The sequence below is a fragment of the Bos taurus genome, chromosome X, assembly GCF_002263795.3.
Source record: "Bos taurus isolate L1 Dominette 01449 registration number 42190680 breed Hereford chromosome X, ARS-UCD2.0, whole genome shotgun sequence".
NCBI lineage: Eukaryota > Metazoa > Chordata > Mammalia > Artiodactyla > Bovidae > Bos > Bos taurus.
In genome coordinates, this window is record NC_037357.1 from 79,952,698 (window position 1) to 79,975,252 (window position 22,555).

The 22,555-nt window shown below is 44.3% G+C and overlaps 1 protein-coding gene across 6 annotated transcripts in view; it reads right to left on the minus strand.

Annotated features, from left to right (window-relative positions):
- The window catches only part of DLG3 (discs large MAGUK scaffold protein 3), a 53,644-nt gene that overhangs the window by 5,681 nt on the left and 25,408 nt on the right, over positions 1-22,555 (minus strand). For 3 of the 6 annotated variants that reach the window (XM_024987855.2, XM_005228001.5, XM_005228002.5), the window contains 5 exons: positions 19,145-19,259; positions 6,180-6,356; positions 5,881-5,956; positions 4,964-5,063; positions 1,347-1,388 (listed from right to left, as the gene is read on the minus strand). In XM_024987855.2, coding sequence (XP_024843623.1) covers positions 1,347-1,388; positions 4,964-5,063; positions 5,881-5,956; positions 6,180-6,356; positions 19,145-19,259 — 510 coding nt within the window. Of the gene's footprint in view, positions 1-1,346; positions 1,389-3,089; positions 3,136-4,963; positions 5,064-5,880; positions 5,957-6,179; positions 6,357-19,144; positions 19,260-22,555 lie in introns of all 6 variants that reach the window. The other 3 variants (XM_010821843.4, XM_010821842.4, NM_001192236.1) reach the window with 3 other exon arrangements.

The window sequence follows — 22,555 nt, forward strand, 5'->3', positions numbered from 1 at the left end:
ACCACCCCTGAGACAGGAGTCAGGAGTCCTCTTGTTCAGCAAAATATAGCTGAGCAAAGGAACATGACCCAGAAGCCATTAAGCCTCCACCAAAAACCACCCCAATGTCCCAGGACTCTTCTTATAGATAACAGTCAGCTCTGCTCAGTTGCCCTCTTGCTCCACAAAGAATCACAGGAAAAGCTTCAAGTGACGGAGACACACTGCCTGGGTCCCTCATCTGTAGGCAAGGAAGTCAGGGCACTCGTGTAGGTCCCCAAAGCTGCAGCTGAACTTTACCCTTTTTAGGGTCTGCCTATTTCCCTGCACTGGAAGAAGCACCCAGAAAAGTGGCACAAGGCTGGGCTAAGGTCCCCAGTGCCCTTTAAGAGCAGTACTGAGCCCTGCTCGTCCCACACAGGAGAGCTCCATCTATCCTAGCAATGATGAGGACTTCCTAAGAGTCACCAAGCAACTTGGTACTGGCTGCTGCTGCTAAGTCACTTCAGTTGTGTCCGACTCTGTGCGACCCCATAGACAGCGGCCCACCAGGCTCACCTGTCCCTGGGATTCTCCAGGCAAGAACATTGGAGTGGGTTGCCATTTCCTTCTCCAATGCATGAAAGTGAAAAGTGAAAGTGAAGCTGTTCAGTTGTGTCCGACTCTTAGCAACCCCATGGACTGCAGCCTACCAGGCTCCTCCGTCCATGGGATCTTCCAGGCAAGAGCACTGGAGTGGGCTGCCATTGCCTTCTCTGGGTACTATGTACTAGGAGGTCCCAAAGTGACTGGTAGCAGTGCTAGGGAAGGCAGCGATATTTGCATCAAGCCCTGGGATGCATTCTCAGGGCCTCTAGCTACAACTCCTAAAAGGCCAGTAGTCCCAAACTTCATGGGGTTTGAATTGTGGCTTCTCTGGCCTGGTCACAGGATTTCTGTAGGAAACCTGAGCTGTCACCTGGTCATTTAGCCCAGCAAAAAGGCAAAGATACCAAGCCTTCACCCAGGAGGTACTAGTGACCTGGAAAGGCAATTCAGGACAATATCCCCTAGGAGCCATTCTCCTTTTGGTCTCTGAGCAAATATGTGAACTGGCAGCACCTACAGCCCCAAGTGCCTACAGTAGGGATGCTCCTAAGTCAAGTCCTGGCCAGAAGTGCAGGGCATATATTCTCTCCTTTAATCCACAGCCTAAACCCCATCCCACAGGGACAAAATGGCCACAGCATTTCCAGGATCTCCAAGTGTACATGGCTAAAAGAAGCACTAGCCTCTGAACAGATATGGCAGCCATGCAATGCTGGAATGAGGATGGCTGGGACACGTGGTAGAGCTACATGCCATGGGGAAGAATGACACACACTTACTGGAACTGCTTTCGCTGTCACTGGTGTTGGATGTCACTCCCTCTGCAAGCCAACAAGAAAGAGACTCTGATTCAGAACACACCACTGAGAGGTCACACGCAGCACAAAACTCAAATGCTCCAAGAGCCGAATGCTGAGCTGCCAACCAAGTCAGGCCACGGGAGGCCTGCCACATCAGGCTACCAGCTGAGAGGTGCAGCTCCAATCCTGAGACCCTGGCCACCTCACACTTGTCCCCAGGGTGCTTTCAGTCTTCCAAGGCCCTCCATTATAGACTACCAGCTTCCATTCTCCATCTGAATCAAGAGAACTGACTTGGATGGTTTCCAAATCCTATCTCAGAATGCATCTCCCAATGCTGTCAATAGGAAAGGAAAGGCAGTGACAGTGGCAAAGAGGAGCCCAGTGAGCAGGCTGCTCTTGAATTTCCTCCCCAGATAGAACCCCTGAAGAACAGAATTGTGCGGTGTTTCAGGACTAGGGGGCTAAGCACTGGGCTGGATGAACAGTCACCAGGGAATGACATGTTGGCCATTTGGTGGAACCAACAGCCCTCCTGACATCGCTACCCGGAAGGAGGGCTTGGCCCCAGTGGTGAAAGGGGATGCTCCTCCATCCATGAAAAGACGAGAAAACAGAGACAACAAATGAAGAATACATGGAAGATAAGATGATCCTCTTGTCTCAGACTGTTGGGACCCACCCATATCTGAGTGGGCAGAGCAACTGTACTCACAGGAGGCACAAAGCACAGTTTGGCCCAAACAAAATGCACTACTCCCAAGATGACAGGCAAATGGAGATGAAACATGAACAAAACAAACCATGGAGTGAGGCATTGCTCGTTTCAGCCAAGATGACACTGTTCCAGACTGATATGCTGTGGCCCCCAGGAAAGACTGGCTGAGTCACCCATGCTAGCTCCTGAGTAACCCACAGAGGAAGCACCTTTACTCTCATGCCTTTATTATTCATGGAAGGAGAGTATCTGCTGAGAGAACCCGCCGGGCATGGCTGCATGTGTGCACACACGCACCTGTGTGCACAGCAGGGAGGATGAGGCCCTGTCATCTAGGTCCCTTCTTTTTTCAACTCTAAGATTATTTTCCAGAGGTGAGAGGATGGTCAGAGTTTTCTAAGCTAAAGCACTAAATATACATAGTCCATAAAACGCTCTTGAGATCCCCACCCACCCAGCCCCTTAGAGACGCTCTGGAGAGCCAGCCTGCACCATCTGCTGAGGGCCCTGAACCTGCTGGGACATTCCAGATGTTTGCTGGGTAAAGGGCTTCACAGCACTATCACCCCCTGTTTAGACAGACTAAAACAGCTAAATCTTAAGCCCAATCCTTTAGTGTTGTGTCACTGGGAGAAGATTACAGGGGGCACTGTTGAGGTACCCCTCACCTCAACAACAGGCTAGAGATGAGCTGAGTGGTCACCCCTGGAGAAGCACCTGCTGCCCCCCTCACTTGTAAGGTGGAATGCCAAGATAGCTCCACACCATTTCAAGGTACAAAAGGAAAAAACAGGGATGAATGACAGGCTTTTATTATGGTTGCAGGGATCCAGAGCAAAAGTGTGACACTCAGAGCCACTTCTACTTCCTCCTGTGGTGGCATCCATCCTCACAAACTCTCTCACTGCCGTCCCCTCCACCCAACCCCACGTCCCGTATAACCCCAACCCCAGCATCTCCACTCATGCCAGAAATACAGTTAACAGTATGTAAGTTTGACTTACTCAGGTTCTTTGCTCCATAATAATCGTCACTTAACCCAGGGAAGTCCTAATTTCACAGACAGCAGAACAAAGAGGGAGGGAGGGAAGAAGGGAGGGAGGGCAGGAAAGAATTGGGGAGAAGAAAGAAAATAGAGAAAAAAGACAAGGGGAAGGAAGAATACAGAGACAGGTGAGCATCAGTGACAGAGTATGAAATACCACGAAGACCTATAGCTACAGTGAGGTTAAGAACTTTGCTACAGGAAGAACGTCCCGGGTCAGATAAAATGCCTGGACTTCATGCTGCCCAATTTGCTGCCAGAAGGCCTCGGAGTGAATGACCTCTTTGAGGTGGTCTAGAGCCTACACGGGCTGACAAGACAGACAGGTGACTTACCAAGGCTTGGAGTACCTGCTTTGACTAAATTTGTAGTTACAGAGCCATTTCTGCTTTGCCCCTGAAATCATCATTTCCCTCTGAAGGTGAATGAAAAATCAAACATCTATGTGTGGTAGAGAGGCAGGTACCATAATCATCATCCCAAGGAGCTTCCCAATACTGACTTGCTCTGTCCAAACCCTTCAGGGAAAGCTTCATGCAGTCTGAGGTGTGGCCTTCCAAGCTGACATGAGTTGTGCAGACCACAGGGGATGAGCTCAGCTTCTGAAGAATAAGCACTAGGCAGTTTCAACTCTTACCCGACAGCCAGTTCCCTCCCCCATTCAGCTAGGCCACTCAACAGTGAACCCTCATAGGTTGGGCTCAGCGGGTAACTTTTGGAATCTGCACACACACACAACTGTGGCGCCCTCACCTCAGGCCTCTATCTCAGATGGCCTTCTTATTGAGCTCCCCAGGACTGTGAGCCCTAACCTCTATCGGGACAAGGGCACCCCTGTAATCTACCAGCTACCACCCCAGACCCACGTATCCCATGACCACGAGACACGCTGGCCTAGAAAAAGGACATTCCCTTCCAGAACTAGTTTCCTGCCATCCCAATAGCCCAGGACAGAGGTTTACAATTCACCATGAGCCACGTGAGAAACATTTCACCAGCCTGACCTGGTGTTTAAGGTTAGGGTGAGAGCAGTTAATTTCTGAGGCATATGGCAGAAAAAGAATATTTCTCAGCATTGCAAGTTAACTTAGCCCAGCTTTATGGCCTTTTCTACCAAACCAGTTTTGTGTTTCTTCAATAAACCTTTATTTGGACAATGCTAAGTAATTCCTGTTTGGTGTCAATTCCTTTTAGCACAAGGATTTTATTTTGAAAGGTGGCTCTGTAATCACTCTGGGAAGACAGTTGAGTCTGTTAGAGCCATGTGAACATTCTGTGTGCGTAGGCACATGCGTGTGATTCAAGAACTCGGCCCAACTCTGAGTGTCCAGATAAGAAAAGGCTCTTCTCTTGACACAGATGAGCAAAGATAAGGGAAAGAAAACACAAGCAAAAGAAGCCGGGAGAGCAACACTGAGTCCCTAGACTTAATTCTCTTGAAAAACCATTTTCTAAACTTGACACAGTAGCTGGTAACTGCTCATCAGCACCAGAGCAGAGCTCAGCCTGGCACTCCCAACACTAGTAGTGCCGGGACTTCCCACTGGGCCCCCCTGCAATCACTTCTACCTCAGAGCCTCCAACATCCTTTCAGAAGGAAGAGTTGGACAAAAAAGACCCAACGTCACCCTGTACAGACCAACTTCTACCCTGACTCTGCAAATACGCAGGTACACACACATAAAAACATGCATGCACACAATGGACGGATGGACATGCGTGTGTGCATATGCACACACACACACAAAACACACTTTCCCAGTCTTCAGTGCAACTGAGGCAGAGAGGGTGGGGCTGTGGGTGGTCTGCTCTCTGTTCCCTGCTGCTACTTACGTTCCTGTCCGCTGCTCTCCTGGGCCATGTTTTCTTTGCTCTTGTAAAATGGAAACTTTCGAGAGAGGCGGAAACTCTTTTTACGTTTCGTTTTGATCGACTGTGAAAGAACATGAAGATGGAGGGGAAGGACAGAAGAAAAAAAAAACAGAACAATGGATTTTAAAGCATGCAAGAAAAACTAAAATGGAGACAATGGTGAGCTAAATAAAAGACCACCTCTCACAAATGGAATCTATGAGATTAAATGAAAGTTGATGTAAGAGGAAAAATTATGTTTACAGAAAAATGTTGTAGGGATGTTAGAGGTTTCTACCTAATCCAGACTCACAGCACTCACTGGTACATCCTAAATGACAAAGGTCACTGTAGCCTCCTGGACTCATTCCCTAAGGTGCCACTGATAAACAAAGAGCCATCTACTCCATGTCTCTCTTCCCTCTACTGCTCCGGAAGTTCTTTGGCCTGCGAAGCTCACAGAAGAAAAGGGGTGAATGGATAGAGCCCTCATGCTTTGTTTGGTCTGGAGGGCGGTCGGAGCTCTGAGGCTGGCCTTCCTGGCTGGATGATGAAGCCAGGCTCTATTCAGGGTCCCCACAGCTCCAAAAGGGTCTACAGCCAGGGAGATACCCACAAATGGTTTCATATGCCCCAAGAAAGACAGCCTTCCAGACAGTGCAACTCCAATACATCTTTAGGAACCAGTTACCCAGCTGAGAGGAGTAACCCTGGCTGTAGAGTTTGGGTGCCCCCTTTCTCTGCTTTCTGAAAAGCAGTCAGTGTTCTGATAGGACACAGGCAGCACCCTGAAAAAGAGATATTCTTTTGTGCTCCCCAGTTCTCTTATCCACCAAACAGATTTCAAGTTTCTTATGCCTCTTTACATATGGCTGACTTCCTTGGGGATCCCCACTTACCCTGTTAGATTCAATCATCCCCGTCCTGGCATGAAACTTCACGGTTTTCAATCGAGCCCTTTCTTTCTTTTCCACCCTGTGTGGGAGTGAGAAAGAAGTCCTATTACTGCCAGTGCATGGTCTCAGCAGCCATCTTTGGTTCACTGAATCATAATCATGTCCTGAGCACCAATTCAACACCAAAAAGGAGTAATAATGCACATCCACTGCTTTCAAGCACTTACAGTATAATAGGTAAAAAAGAAATCAATACCAGGAAGAGGGTAAAGAAAGCGTCTCTCATGATCATAACAACTCACCTCTTCTTACTGGGGATCACACCGATTTGCTCACTTTCTCCATGTGGTGTCACCAGTCTCGCCTGCCACCACTCATCATCAGATGCATTAATGACGTGTAGAATGTCACCATAGGAGAAGCTGAGGCCTTGGCTTGGCAGGCAGCTGTCCCGAGTCCGGTCATAATCAAACAAGGCCCTGGAAACGAAGAGTGAAAGATGAAGTTGTTGCCTCAACCCTAGATGGATGGAAGGGTGGTGGAGGATGGTGGAGGAAGGCCAACCCAGAGTCAGCACAGACCCAGCAGCCTTATAGCAGACCGGAAGGAATCCTGTGGGAGACTGCATCCTTCTTTCAGTCTTGACAATGTAAATATTCTATTCTCCCAGCAAGTTACATAAGGGAAAAAACAAAAATCTTTCATGACTCCCATCTCCTCCCAGCTTCTGGACACAAAGTGAAAGTCCAAAGCAGAACACCCTTGCTAGTCTTCTCCCTCAGACACATCCTCCAGAAACAATTTAGCTCTGCCAATGGGCTGTCTCAGTTTATAACAAATCTTCAAAAACTACTTGAAAATAGGACATAAATGTTAACTACAATCCCAAGCGATGAATGGTAAATGATGAAGAAATACAAAAGTGAAAATGCCCTGGGTTCTGTAGCAACAAAGCTAAGGCTGATGTTGACCCACACAATGATAAACTTGACAGGGTCTGTATAAATAAGTCTCCCAATTCAGTTTCTTTCTCTCTCTCTCTCTCATGTATAGGAAAATGGAAGCTCGAGAGGAAGAATAATTTGACTGAGGTCACACACCAAACTAATCTGGGATAGAACCCAAGTCCTCTGACAAGACACGTGGAATAAAGATTAAATGGGAAGGTAGGAGAAGGTGGGAAGAGAGCTATACCATCTCTTGAAAAAAAAAGGTAAGAGACCAGCTAGGTTGTAAGTGAGTGTTATGGAAAACGAGCTTAGAAATAAAGATCTGGGGCAAATTTTGGAAGGCCTTGAACAGACCTGATCCAGTGACCTCTGAAGATCTGGGAGTAAGGAAGTGACACATCAAAAGAGCCTTAGAAACATTAATCTGACCTCATATATGATCAGATACTGGGAAAGGGGGTAGATTTGAAGGCAAACTTAAACCAAAGCTACAAGCTCAATCCTTCAGGACACACCGCTGACTCCTGCTCTGGAGAAGCTGGTACTTGACAGCAGAGCTCTCCTGCTCAGGGAACAAATCCATCTACATGAAAGTATCTACTTTTCTCCTCCTCTGGATCTCTCCTCATATGGAGTCACCACAAACAGGTGAGTGAGAAGTTTGTATTTTTCTACTTGCAATCTAGGCTGTCTTCATATTCTCTGTTAACACCTTTACACACACAGCCGAGCAGAGTTCCCAGAACTAGTTCCAAGACTTAAGACTTCTACCTGCAGTACGGTGGTATGTGGCTCAGCTGGAAGCTGCAAAGGAAAACATACTATTTCCCCCTGTGCAGGCCAGCCCAAATGAAATGGAGAAGGTTGTAAAACTGTGGAGTGTGAAATACTGTTGTTGCTGTTTAGTCACTAAGTCATGTCCAAATCTCTTGCATCCCCATGGACAGTAGCCCGCCAACTTCTTATGATGCAATCCTTAAGAAATCATTGTCAGATTATTTGAAAATGAAAATACCTGAACTTTGACAAAAGACCTTTGTGTGTGCATGCTCAGTCATGTCTGACTCTTTGCGACCCCATGGACTGTAGCCCACCAGGCTCCCCTGTCCATGAAATTTTCCAGGCAAGAATACTGGAGTGGGCTGCCATTCCCTTCTCCAGGGAATCTTCGTGGCTCAGGGATTGAACCCAGGTCTCCTGAATTGCAGGCAGATCCTTTACCACTGAGCCACCAGTGAAGCTCTCAGAAGACCTTTATCTCCCTCAATTTACACACTCAAAGCAATAAGGAGAGAGGCCAAGGTCAGCAGGTTAAGGAGGCACTCCATCCCTGAGGTTCTTTCTGGGCTTTGTGTGACAGAATCAAATCTGAATGCATTTACACTGCATTCGAAACTGAGTGTCCTAAAGCAAGGAAGGTATTCTGTCAGAGGTTCCTCTGAAGAGATGCAAGGTAAAGACCTTATCCTAAGTGACAATGAGAAACACTAAATGTCATTCTGAGCTTCAAAGACTAAAACAAATGTAGTAAGGAAAAGAACAGAGCTTGGATTCAGAACAAATCAGTTTGGAGAGGGAAAGATGTTTAAATGAGTTAGGAGAGATTAGGATGAGGTTCTAGAAGATTAGAGGGGAGAGTTTACCGGTTATAAGTTTAAAACATAAAAGGGACAATCCAATATATATTTTAGCACCTCACAGAACTATATTGATGTTTGGCAACAGCAGTAAGAAGCTGAAGTACATATGGTAAAGTGGACATAAACGTTTTGTGGATGAGGAATCCAATTATTGGTTATTGATTAAACATCTGAGATTTAAATAAAACTAAAAGGCCGGTTTACTTCTAAGATGAATTTCAGACACTTTACAATATTAAAACACATAACACAAGCTAAGTAAAAACCAAATAAGTACAGATCCAAGGCAACAAGAATGCCAGCAGTTCCCACTGCAGTGTCAGGAATGGAACTGTTTGACTTGTTTTTTAACCACAGGCATGTGTTCCTTTTACGACTTTCAAAAAATGTAAGTCAATTTTAAAAGGAACTGCTTTCAAATGTTTTAGGTGTTTCTTTTTCTTTTCTAACATATTTCTAAACAACTGCTTCTTCTTGTTTGTTTTGTTTTTTATATTTTAGGCATTATGTATTGGTTTTCTACAGCACTCACCCATCCTTTTTCCTCTGCTCTCCCAACTTAGTTACATCACATTTTTTTGGTTAAACAATATTTAATTTTACATCATGATGTAAGTGGTGTTCATAGATGACTACCCCTTTCCTATAAACTTTTTCTATTTTTTTTTTCCTGGTGGAAATAAATACCTGATTTTTTCATTTGACTACATTTCTACGTCTGTATTGTTTTGTAGCTGTTATTTAACACATAGAAAGCTATTTAGATTTACTATTTCTGTTACAATATTTGAAAGCAAGTTAAAATATTTGAAAGCAATTACCTTTGTGTAGCAAGAAAAGGGGTAAATAGGCAAGGGTTTTTTTGCATATGCTATTGTAATATTTGAGATTTTTAATTATCTATATACATTAATTTCATTAAAAATTAATATAAGCTCATTATAGAATATCTGAAAAATAGAAAGCCTAAAAAAAGAAAAATCACATTTAATGTATCTTAGAAGTAACTCTTCATACTGTTGTGGTATAATATTGTATAATAAACACACAAATCAAAAAACCACATATTTCACTAAGTTAAAAACATGCTATGCATACACTATTTTGCAACCTTAGTTATCACTTGAAATTGTTTCATTAATATTGGAAATATCATTGACTATTTTCCAAAACTAATATTTTAAATGATGATACAACAGCCTATTCTTAAGGATATCCATTAAGAAAATATTTATCACCATCTAACATGACCAGATACCACTCTTCTAGGCACTTTTAAAATAAGAGAAAAAAAAAGGCACAGGGCAGGGAGGAATCAATAAACCAAACATCTGACTTAGTCATTTACTTCAGATGAAGAACATGTTTGGCTCTAAGTTCCCTGGGAAACAAGGAAAAAAGTTAACTTCCCAATAAAATGTGGTACCTGCATTCTATCTCATAAATTTGTGAATGAGCAATACTGAACAACAGAATGGACAATGTCTTTTTTAAACCATGATTTTGTGAAAAACATAGCAGCACAATAATTGTATTTGAAATTCTGAACTACAATATCATTCTCAGTTGAGAATGTAAAAGGTGAATTAACAAGAATTTCCTTTTCTATCAATTGGAACTGCAAATGAGTACAGAGCTTTGTAGAACATCAAAGCCTCAAAGGTCATTTCATCCCACTTGCTATCTAAAAAAGAAAACCCCTTTGATATTCTCTAAATTTCTTTTCAGTGCAAGCATTTAATGAGTCTCAGTCTTTCCTAGGTCTTCTCTACCAGGCTAAACATTCAAAATTCCTTCAACAGTCCTTCCATTGTCGTGATCTTGCTTTGTTTTCCAAATCTCTTCCTGCTGAAATTTTGTTTGACTAAGAGCTGGAAAAGTTCCTCACAAACAATGAAAATCAGTCCCAGAGATGCACAGGGCCTCATCTAGAGTTGTTTGGTGGTCAACTCAGACCAGGGCTCTTAAATCTCAGAAAAATTCTGTGAGGTCTAAGTCAAGGTCACGTTTTTTAACAAGGAAAAAAAAGCTAACTGTCCACTTGGCTCTGTCTGGAAAATACCTTTCTTCCATTATTTACATACTCACTGACTTTAATTGGCAGCACTGTGTTTGATCGACGGGAGATGCAGAAGCAAATTCAGTCTTGGCCTTGTACTGTGTGTTATAGCGAGAGGCACAGGACAGGACAAACCAAGGCCTCCAAGTCTTTGGAGGAGCATAGGTCATATCGAGCTTGGGGAATCTATGAGGAAGTGCTGACTTTTGAACTGGGCCTCAACAGGGTTCAGATTTCAAAAGACAGCGGCGATAGGGAGAGGCCCTTCCGGTGAGACGGAACAGCATGAGCAGAGACTCAGAGGCAAGCAGCCCAGGATGTGTGCTGGGGTCACCAGTATCCACGTTTGGCCACATGGCAGGGCATTAGGGAGAGCAGCAGGCCAGGGCCTGCCTGTGGACAGCCTGGAGTCCAGCTAAGGAGTCTGGCATTCATTTAGGAGGCCTTGTGTGACTGACTTCATTGCCTCTGCTTTCTTTTTTTTTTTTAAGATCATTACTGGGCTAAATGGAAGGCAATTCACTAAAAGAACAGGCCTGAGTAGTAAAGTGAAACCACCTTTCAAATGACATACATTTCATGTAAAGGAAAAAGTATGTAAATTAGCCCTAGCCCTTAACAAACTTTGAAAAAATATCGACTACCTACCTAAGATCTTTAAGAAGCATGCTAAACTGTAGCCATCTAGCAGTAACAGTCTCTCTTATCAACAGCCTAGAAACATAAGGAAGTGACAGGGATTGGCACCTTGTTAGAAATGCTTCCGGTCAGGCTTGGTAAGAGGATCAAAGGGCACCTTTCTCTACAACAAGAATATATCCTCCTGCCTGCCCCTTTTTATCCTTAGGGCAAGCACTCGGGAAAATCAAATGCAATAACATACCACCCCCTTTAAATCAGACTAAACCACTGTTCCAGAGCCAAAAATCCTACACATGCAGAGCCCAGATGACACAGCAACCAACCTTTCCAACCTCTGACTCAAACCAAGGATGAGCAGGAAGGAAAATGCAACACCTATATATCTCTGGACACCGAAAGAAAGACCATAATTAATGATTCTGTCACCTTAGTCCCATCTCATGTGTGAGCTTATTGACAAGAGATTGTGCTGGGAGACTAGAAACCTCAGCAACTCCTTACCTTTTCTGGTCTAAATAAAAAGAATTTCATGGGGGTCTCCAAGTTAAGGACTGGTCAGGTCAGAAGGAAACACTACATCAGGAGAGAACAAAGCTTATGAAAATATTATCATCCACAGCCTAAGAACACAGCAAGTGGTCTACATAAAAGATTATTCTTCAGCCCTGGATATGTCCATGCACCTCAGTGAAGCAAAGGAGAGCCACTTGTCAAACATCACGGCCAGGCCAAAAAATACTGACTTGTCTTTCAGTTCAGTTCAGTTGCTCAGTCGTGTCCGACTCTTTGCGACCCCATGAATCGCAGCACGCCAGGCCTCCCTGTCCTGACTTGTCTTAAGAGCAGGTAAAGAGCATGTTCCAGGGAAAATGTGGCACATAAAAACAGAAAGCAGGCAATGAAGCCACCTTCTGGAACCACATCACACCAGCACAAAAAGCAGATGCTCATTTCCTAGGGTCTGCAGGTTGGAGTTCCCAAGCTAAGTTTCAGCACATCAGCTTTAAATGCCACTGCCTGTGACCCCATGGATTGTAGCCTGCCAGGCTCCTGTCCATGGGATTCTCCAGGCAAGAATACTGGAGTAGGTTGCCATTTCCTTCTCCAGGGGATCTTCCTGACCCCATGGGTTCACAAAGGGTCGGGCACGACTGATCAACTAAGCAGCAACAACAACAAGAGCTGCCTACAGGGATGATACATGCGCTCTGGGGGACTTTGCCTAATCTTCCTCTCAGCTGGGACCTCACTGCCAAGAGGGAAAGCAGGAACATAATCAGCTCAAAGTAAACAGATTACTAGGCCCAAAGTCTCTGCAGTTTAGGTCCTAAATTTTAAACTTTGGGTCTGAAAGATCCAGAAAAAGCAAAAGCATCTGGCCCAGTCGCCCCTGTGTTGGGGAATAGGAATGCAAAGAAAATGACAGGAAACTGGTCAGGCAGGTTTCTCAGAGCAAACAACAGCACTTCAGCCTCAAAGGCAAGTAGCTGCTTCCGTGTGCTCACCTAGTAGTGTGACCACCTCTCTGCCTTTGGCTCCAGCCATCTGCCTGGCCTGGGAGGCTCTGCATGTCCCCTTGAAGTTCCCAAGCTAAGTTTCAGCACATCAGCTTTAAATGCCACTGTGTTTCCTAAGGAGAAAGCATCGTCAAAGGTCTTGAAATATATGTTGTTTTAAGTGGTGATCTTTCAAATAGTATCCCCTAAGAGATGCCCACTAACTTCCCTGGAAGTTCAGTGGTACAGAATCTGCTGCCAATGCAGGCAGCTCCTCCCAGGCATAACCCAAGTCCCACCCTTGTCTGTGACTGTGCCCACTCCAAATTTCCTTCTTCCAAATTCGTATTATGTATTTAGCAGTGATCTTTCTTAATATTTTCTGTTTACTGCTGTTTCATTCTTGTAGTTTTTTAATCTCTCATATTATATCCCTTTGGGGGATATAAACCATCAGCCCTTTGAGGACTAAGGCCATGTATGATATTTGTGAATGGCGATTAGACCAAGTTGGGGTAGGGAGCACAGAATACCCTCCCAGTTACCACCCCACAACAGGTTCTTCCATGAAAGTGAAAGTGTTAGTCACTCAGTCGTGTCCAACTCTTTCTGACCCCATGGACTGCAGCCCACCAGGCTTCTCTGTCCATGGAATTCTCCAGGCAAGAATACTGGACTGGGTTGCCATTTCCTTCTCCAGGGCATCTTCCCCACTCAGGGACTGAACCCAGTCTCCCACATTGCAGACACAGTCTTTACCATCTGAGCCACTTGGGAAGCCCCATGTTCTTCCATAGTATTGATATATCCCTCCCATACCAGTTGGGAGATTCTGCTTTCTTCCTCTGGTCAGTGTTATGGGCTGAATATTTGGGTGCCCCACTTCCAAGTTCATATGTTGAAGCCCTAACCCCTAATGTGATGGTGACTGGAGTTGGGGCCTTTGGGAGGTAACTAGGTTTAGATGAGGTCATGAGGGAGGGATCCTCATCCTAACATTACTGCCTTTATGAGAAGAAGAAGACAGGAGAGACCTGGATCTCTCCTCAGAACACACTCAGGAAAGGCCATGTGAGGACACAGCAAGAAGGTGGGGCGAGTGGGGGGCTCACCAGAACCTGAATTTGCCAGAACCTAGAACTTGGGACTTTTCAGCTCCAGAACTGTGAGAAATATATGGTTGTTGTTCAAGCTACTCAAGCCTACGGTATTTTGTAGTAGTTGCCCAAGGTACCTGAGACAGAAAGTACCTGATAAATGGCACATATTACTTAAAAGTTGAGCAGCCCCTCCCTTGCCTGGTCCATCTAAAGGATACACAGAGAGCTATGCAGCGGCAGTAATTCATCATCCCTTGATCTTAGAGTGAGAGTCAAAGTTTCTAGCAGCTTCTGAAGAGCAACTCAAAACCCCAAACTTGAGTACTTAAGTAGACACAAGATGGGCCATCACAAGAGGAGCGAATGCAACTGGCAGCCAGTCAGGAGTCCCTGGCACATCTCGAAGAAGGGAACATGGAGAACAGGGAAGGACACTGTTCTCCTCAGCCCACTTCAGGGTCTCAGGCCTTAGAATGCAATTATGAAGTTAGAGAAGCATTCACAGGTTCATGATGTGTAAATATTCAGGGTTCATAGCACCTGTTGGATCAGCTGAGGTGATGATGTGTCTAGGACTGGTGTCTGGGGTATACGACAGGCAATTCCAGAATCACTGATACATGAAACTGTCCCATCTTCTGGTAGCCCCCAACACTATATAAATTCTTGTTGCTTTTTAAGATGCAGATTATCATCACTTCCAATTGCATCAGATAGTGAAGCCTGTCAATATTATACCTTGTTGGCATCTTAATCCACAACTGAAACTCATTAATGAGCAAGACAAAGTTGGACCCCCTCAAGCATAATCCTGGGCTAAGCACAGAGTAGCGTAACAAATGCTTGTTAACAAGAAGGAGCGTCTTCCAGCTTTCTTTGATGACTCTCACACTGTTTCTTGAATCAGGACTACAGATAGGGCATGATTTCCTTCCGAGAGGGGGAAGAAGGCTGGGATGGCAGATGGCCAGCCAGAAGGCCAGGACTCCCAAAATGCCTGATGCCGTCCAGTGGCTGCATAAGAATGTAGCCAGGTTAACAGGAACAGACTTTCAAAAACTATTTCCACAAATGTACTATCAAACCTCTTGGTAATCTTTGGAGGACAAGGTCTTTTGCTTATTTATGAAATTAATTAATTAAATATGAACATAGAACTTGGAGGTCTCTGGAACACTGAACTTCCCTGTGTCTTTTTACTACCTTCACATCAGAACAGCTTGAGTTAAACCTGACCTGGTCACCCTGACCCTGAGCAAAAGGCTGGAGAAGCATATTTCTATGGACTTTTCCAGGATGGAAGGCAAATGAACCAGAAGAGCAGAGGCCCCAGACTGGGCACAAAGAGGGCCTCTGTTCACCCTGTCTATACTATTTAAGAGATGTTTTTAGTATGGTGAAGGGTGGGAAAGGCCTTTCCATTAAGTCACTAGTGACTTTAAAACCAAGTCTCATTTTCCAAGCACTGTTATCTGTCCTTTCTCCTGCTGACTTGCTCCACAAATCTCATTTCCCCTGTCATCGGTGCAGTTGTAGCTCCCTAGGGCTTCACCTGCTACAGCCTTGGTGCAGCTGCAAGAGAGTGGTATTTGCTTCAAAATAGTTTTGCAAGCCCATGCACATGAGAGGAGGATAGAGACTCGGGGGAAGGGAAGGGAGGAGGCTCATGTCAGAAGGGGAAGCAATAGAGAATAGAATTAGAGGTGAAACTCCCATGAAAAGGGTTCCTTACTTTAACCACCTGCTGCACACTATCTTCTGTGTGGATGGTAGGCTGCTGGAGGGCAGGAACCACTTCTCCTGCTTCCTTGACTCTACCCCCTCAACCACACTTAATTTCTCAACCCTGTGCTTTACTGCTTTGCATATAGCAGGAGTTAAAGTAAGCATTATGCTCAGTTTTCAAGTGAAACAGAAATAAACGTCTATTGTGACAAATAAGTCATCATTCCTAAGTATTATGATTACTTGTTAAAAATAATTTCCCCAAAGCTGGTGAATCCAAACTGATAGGAGAGGAGCCTAGGAATCTGTATGTTTATTAGCATGCCAGCTGATTCCTATCAGTAAGTTTGGGAACTGCTGAGAGAACCATATTCTGGTCAGAACAACCAGGTTCAAATTCCAGTTTTGGAACTTCTCAGCCATCTAACTGGAGTTTCAGTTTTCTTACCTGCAGAATGAGAACAATACCTACTGTGTAGCATTATTAAAAGAGACTAACAGAGGTCCCAATGCAGAGCACGTATTCCCTAAATGTTTGTTCCCCTTCATCCTGAAGACACTGGGAACTACTGAAAGCCTCTGAGCAGATCATTAGCTTCAACATGCTCTGCAACCCCAGACAAATGGCTGCCCAGCCTCTTTCATAACACCTCCAGTGACAAAGGATCATATTTACTATCTCCAAAAGCAGTCTATTCCATTTTCAGACAGTTTTAATCATTAGCTCTTTCTTCCTTATGTAGAACTGAGATCTGCCTTGGGTGACAGAACAAATCCAATCCCTTTTCCACATGATAGGGTGATGCAATTAATTAAGATAAGGACAGTGAGGAGGAGTAGGTGTGTGTATGTGGAGGGGAGGGGTCCATTTGGAACACACTGCTTGTTTGAAGCACTGGGAGGGCAGCACCAGGCACATGTCCAGCAAGTGGTTGATATGCAGGTCTGGAGTTCAGATTCAGTAAAGGGATCAGAGTTGTCATTTACATGATGAAAGAATTTGAAGCTGTGAAAATAAATGACACTGCTATCTGTGGGGCAGAGCTAATTAAAGGTATTGAAGAATGGTCAGCAAGGTAGAAAGAGAGCCTTTAAAGAAGAAAACTGGTAAATTCATGAAAAGTACTGTGGTGAAGAGGTCAGACCAATGGCAGAGAATCATTGAACCAGTCACCCCAAAAGAGTTGGGCTTCTGCCCCTCCAGAGTCTTCTGGAGTTGCTTGGGACCACACCATCATGCTGAAAAGCAAATGCACACTTCCTTTCCTACTGAGAGACAATTTGAAGAAGTAGCAGCAGCAAGTACAGACGACTGCAACATTTTCCAGCCTGGATGCTAAGACTGATTTCTCCAAATAAGGCTTCTATGCTTCTATCTTTGGAGAAACACTGCTTAGTATAGTCCCTCCTGGAGATTAAAGAACAGTAAAGAACCCTATCTCCCTCTGTTTAATCCTGCATTTGCCCAACTTACTGAACCACTGATTTTTCACACAATACTTAACATCTTGAGGAACCAGTGTTTCCTGGCACATAATTTGGCAAATCTGGTCAGCAGAAGAGAGACAAGACAATAGTTTACAGGACTGTTGGTATCGAGGGAAATTTTTTTTCTTTTCAAAAATGGAAGGAACTTGAATATGTTTAAATGCTGAACAAAAGGAAGCCACTGTCAAGTTAAAAAAAAAAAAAGGCCAAAAACAGGCACTAGAGTGAGCCAGGCTCCAAGCTTTGGTAGAGGGTTAGCTTAGCGAAATACCTTAGCTCACTACTCTGACCATAAAATATTATTTCCCTTGATGAATTCTAGTGATTACAAATGTTCACTATTCTAAACCATATTTACTTTCCTCTGAGGATACAGATGTTATCTAGATAAGGTTAAGAGCAGATGATATAAACTGTATAAACTGCTTCACTAGAAACAGAGTGCAGCCTCCACCCTTCTCCCCAGAGTCAGACAGAATGTGTCCCTTGCTAGGACCAGAGAAGGGTGTTCCAGGTCTTGTAGGTCGGGAGCTGATGCCCCACTCCCCCTGCCCAGGCAAGGACAGCTCTAGCGCAGGACAGGCAGAGAGGGGAAATCTAAAAATAAAGCTCTCCAAAGAAACCGTCTTGCCTAAAGAGCAGCTTCCCACGCACACTGGAGTGCCACATCTGCGGGGGCTGGAAGCACAGGAATGGAACAATTCTGACCAAGTCACATAAGTATTACCCTTTTGAGGGAGGCAACAGCACATATGAATCCCCCCATTGGCACCCCAATGTCTAGGCTGCAGACCCAGAACAAGGGCTGAATGACAGAAAACAGGAGACTGAAAAGACCACCAGTGAGTAGCCCAGCCTTCCTCCCGCTCTCCTCTCTTCACAGCAAACGTGAAGAAAGCTGCTCTCAACACAGAGGGAATCAAGCTGAGGGTTCATTCTAGAAAAGAACCATGAAGGAGTCTAGTGGGCTTGAGGCTCAAATCTGGACTCCCTTGGCTCTTCTCCCCGCAGGAGGGTCAGGGACTAGCAACTGAGGAAAAAGAAAATCAAGCACCGAGAGAAAAACTGCAATTAGCATTTACATCGGTTGGCTATCGTCATCTCAAACCCCAAGGACAAAACAGATGTCACGTTGCCAGGCAACTAGCAACTGTGTAGCCTCCCTTCCACGCCCCCAACCTGGTATCAGAGACCACTAGAAAAAGTTCAACCCAAGAGTTTGATACAAGCATTAAAACACAGACACACACAAACATACACAGACACATACAAACACACAGACATACACAAACACACAAGCCTCAGAGGACACACACACACACACACCTCAGAGGAGTAATCCTGCTTCTTTCTCTGAGGATTCTACCCTTGGAGAGATACAATGTACTTACCCCAGACTGTTGGAGTTTTGCCAAGAAGCCCAAGCAGGAAGAAGAAAACTATCACTAATTCTAGGAGTCCATAGTGTTCATTTAGCAATCTAACACTCCAAGGTTTGTACTTTGACCTGACAAAGTATTATTATGTGCCTCAAGGGTCACAAGCTCAACCTTGGGCAGTATCTCTGAAAAGCTTTAGCAGCAATCCAACGCTATATATCCTTTCCACCCGCCCTTCCTGTGGAAGGTACATCATCCCATCCTATGTTCCATGACTCATTTACAGCAGACCAGTGCAGCAGGGAGTGAGCAAACACAACTTAAAACAAACAAAACAGAATGTAGCAACCTGTCAGTTCTTTGGTCTCTTAAAAGAGACCCTGTACCAGAACACAGTGATAGCTGATATGTTCGGATACAAAGTCTGATGTCTATTATGCATATGTGGAAGTGGGAATGCCAAGTTTCCCCTCAAATCACAGATTGTGAGCAAAGTACTTTGAACATTTGAGTGCTATTTGAATGCTGACTAGCAACAGTCTTTTACAATTAGAGAGTACACTGAAAATTTCCCATACTGAGTCATTCAGGAGTGAAAATGAAGAAGCCAGCTCACAAAAGGGAGGAGATACTGACCATAAAGTACACAACCTGAGCACACAGTGCAAAGTGTTGTTTTAGTACTGGGAGTACACACTCCCTATCCCACTAGTTAAACAAGAAGGGCTGGGTTGGCACGGAGCTTCCCTCATGCCACACAAAGCCTAGTGTTCCAAAGTGAGACTTACCTCACATACAAGGACCTCTTCTCACTTGTTCGCAGGGACCCAGACCCAGAGCTCATGCTGCTGTTCATCATCTGTTCTCGCAAGTCATGGATCTTCGATTCAAAGCGACTGTACTCTGTCAGGGAGACAAGGGAAAGGACAGGAAAAAAATGAACCCAAGGAGCTGCACTGAGCCTATCTGCCAGCGGCCAAAAGGCCAAGAGGACCCTTGGCTTCAAAGCAGCCAGAGCCAGCCCAGTCAATCTTTGCTTTGATAAGCAGAGTACCTCTGGCAAGCACAGAAAGACAGATTTCTCTCCACCCCCAGAGTGAAAGAATGAAAGAATACACCTGAAAAAATAGTAACTTTTGGACAAATCGAATGGAAAAAGCTTACTGATCTTAAAAAATAACTGGAAAGAGGTCCCAGAGCAGCCTTCATAAATCTTTAGAGCAGACACTGAGACCCAAGGAGAGCAGATGGGAAAGGAGACTTTCCCGAAAAGTGGATTGCAGAGAACAGATGGCCCTGAGATGCAGGGTGGAAGGGCAGGAAAAGACCTGAGGCCATTATATGATTATTAGGCAAAGAAGATGATCTGTTTCTAGGTGACTTTTTTTTGAGGGGGGAGAATGGAATGCAGTACAAAGGTAAAAACAAACCTCACAATCAGAAAAGGAGATCACAAAGGTCTCCTGAATTATTTCCCTCTTAACAAGCAGGGTCTTTGGCTTCAGTAACAATTGAACAAACATCACAATAAAAATTCTCCCAAACCCAGAAGTCTGCTGATATATCTCTCCTCCAAAATCATCTAGTCAGTAGGATCATAAGTCTGTGACCAACTATGTAGCCCACTGACACCATCACATAGCCTGAAAAAGCCTCATCATTCTGGAATGGTGACTCCAAGTTTATATCCAATTTAAGAAAACCTGACAAAGGAAAATGAACTCTATCCATACAACTACTATAAAAGGCTTTTTATAGGGTTACTTTACTGTGGCATTCTCTTAGTACATCTCAAATGTGATATTCACATTTACCACACACATACAGACACACACACTCAAACACACACCTCACACATTTTTCAGGTCTATGATCGCCACATAAAACGGGATATCTCTAAGGCACAGACTGTGAAAATGATAGAAAAGAGGCATACTTCATTATGAGAAGCTGATTTTAAAGGAAGTCAATACTAGAGGGTTGAAGGTTTATACTAGGGGGTTGAAGGTTGGGAACTGCTTTAAAAAAACAACCACATTTCCAGGGGGAAAAAATTCCACAAAAGCATTTTCATTCACCACAGAGGGCTGGCAAGAAGCATCCCCATCTAGTCTGTACGACTCTACAGGCAGAAAACAGAACACCTGTTCCAACACCTGACACTCCCCCTCCCCTCAGCAAAGCAACCTGACCTTCAGTTGGGTATAAAGGGAAACAGTAAAAAGCCTAAAGGGGAGAGAATAGAGTTCTAGCTCAAACAAATCTCCTCTTCCCAACCAACTTTCTTTTTGTTCACTCTGGTACCAGTGAAGCCAACTGGTTAAATTTGTGTGCTCTTTCATTCATCACGCACTGGTGTTATGGTGATTTGTCCTCATTACTTACTCCCATCCCTGAAATCCTGCAGGAAGCAGTTAAGTCACTGACTCACCCATTAAATGTTGGGGGGAAAGAAGAGAGACAGCAGCTGGACAATGTCCCTGTTCTGAGGGTTACAAGGCAACACATCAATATCAATGAGGTGTCCCAATTTAAAGGTAGAGGGCGGTGAGCAATCTGTCATAGCAGCCCTGGACAGCAGCAGGGCTATCTACCTCCAGAGCCGCCCAGGCACGGGTCCCACCCTAAGGCTCAGCCCTCCAGCCCAACCCTCTCTAGTTGGCTCTTTCTGGCCCTCCTCCCCACTCACCGGCTGAGAGAAGACCAGGTGAAACAAAGATATTTCTGACCAAGCAGCCCTTTCTTGCACAAGATAAGTAAAAGGCAGAAATATGCATTGAATGCAGGAAAAAACACCCAATCTATCTTTAAGCTGTTTTCCCCTCTCCCAACTTGTTTATATATTCTCTTCTTTGGAATTGCTTGCCCATTGAACTCCAACTTAGCAGCAGGTCATGGCAGTTGCTTAGTAATTACATTTCTTTAAAAACCCTTTAAAAAACAACCACCAAACCACCATTTCCTCAAGCTCCTAATCCAAGGTTGATAACACTGGGCCAGAGGGCCCACTTAAAATAGACTATAGAAAGAGAACAAAGCTATTGCTTTAAGGAAGTCATTTTCTGTTTTCTACATGCTACTAAGCTTTCAAATCTATTAAACAGTGTTTTATTCACTTTTCCCCATTCAGATGATCCCCTTAGAGTTCTAGCTGCTCACGGGCCTCTGGCTTTTATTTGCAGAGTTATCTAATGTCCAGTAGGCACAGAATAGCCTCTGAATAAATGATTGTTGGGTAAACGAGAAGCAAATTAGAAAACTGTGCCCAAGTCGATGCTTCTGTTCTCAAACTAATAAACCTAATAGTTTATTTAACTGATGGCTGTCAGCTTCACTGAGGGCTTGGAAAGGTAGTTAAGAGGTATTCCCATTTACTTTTGTTCCCAAGGTTTACTGTTGAAAGCAAATGGAGTATATATTTTTTAAACACCTTTTTGAGATACCAATAACCCACAGTGGGCATCTGATTAGCAAACTTGGTTTATAACAAAGAGAAAATAATTTTAACAAAAAGCTGTTTAGAATAGTCTTTAGATAGATAGTACCTCATCTTAATATTAGAGGCATCATTTCCCAAGAACAAAAGCTTCACCTAAACAGTATCTGAATTCTAAGACCTCACAATTTGCCAAGGCCTCACTTCCCCTTCCACTCAAAACAAACCTGTTGCTGGAAGGCATATCCTAGGCCTAAGTCATTGCCTTAGAAGCCCACCAGACCAGCATCTATAACCCAAACGTCCTACTTCAAACAGGCTATTTTAAAGAATATTTATTACTAAAATCTTAAGTCTACTAAACTGTGTTATATTTATTTTTTCCCATTCAGATGAACCCAACTATTTGTGATCCACAAAAGACATCCACAGTGAGTCATTGCTCCCTCATTCTCTTTACTAATCACAGAGAGAAAAGGAGGTGGGAGTAAGGAGGACAGTCAGACATCATTCCCCAAACAGGGTTCCTCACTGACCACCTGGGGGCCCTCTGGAAAAACCAGGATCTTGGACCCTCGCCCGTGACACACGGACTCAGAACTTACTGAGTAGGCCCAAGAATCTGTACTTTTGACAAGTATAAAGGTGATTCTGATGCCAAATAAAGTTTGAAACTGCTGGTCTCGATTACAAAATTGAATTTTGTTAGTTCAGGGAAAAGATAAGGTAAGTATTCTGTAGCCAGTCTCAAAAAGAAGGTAAG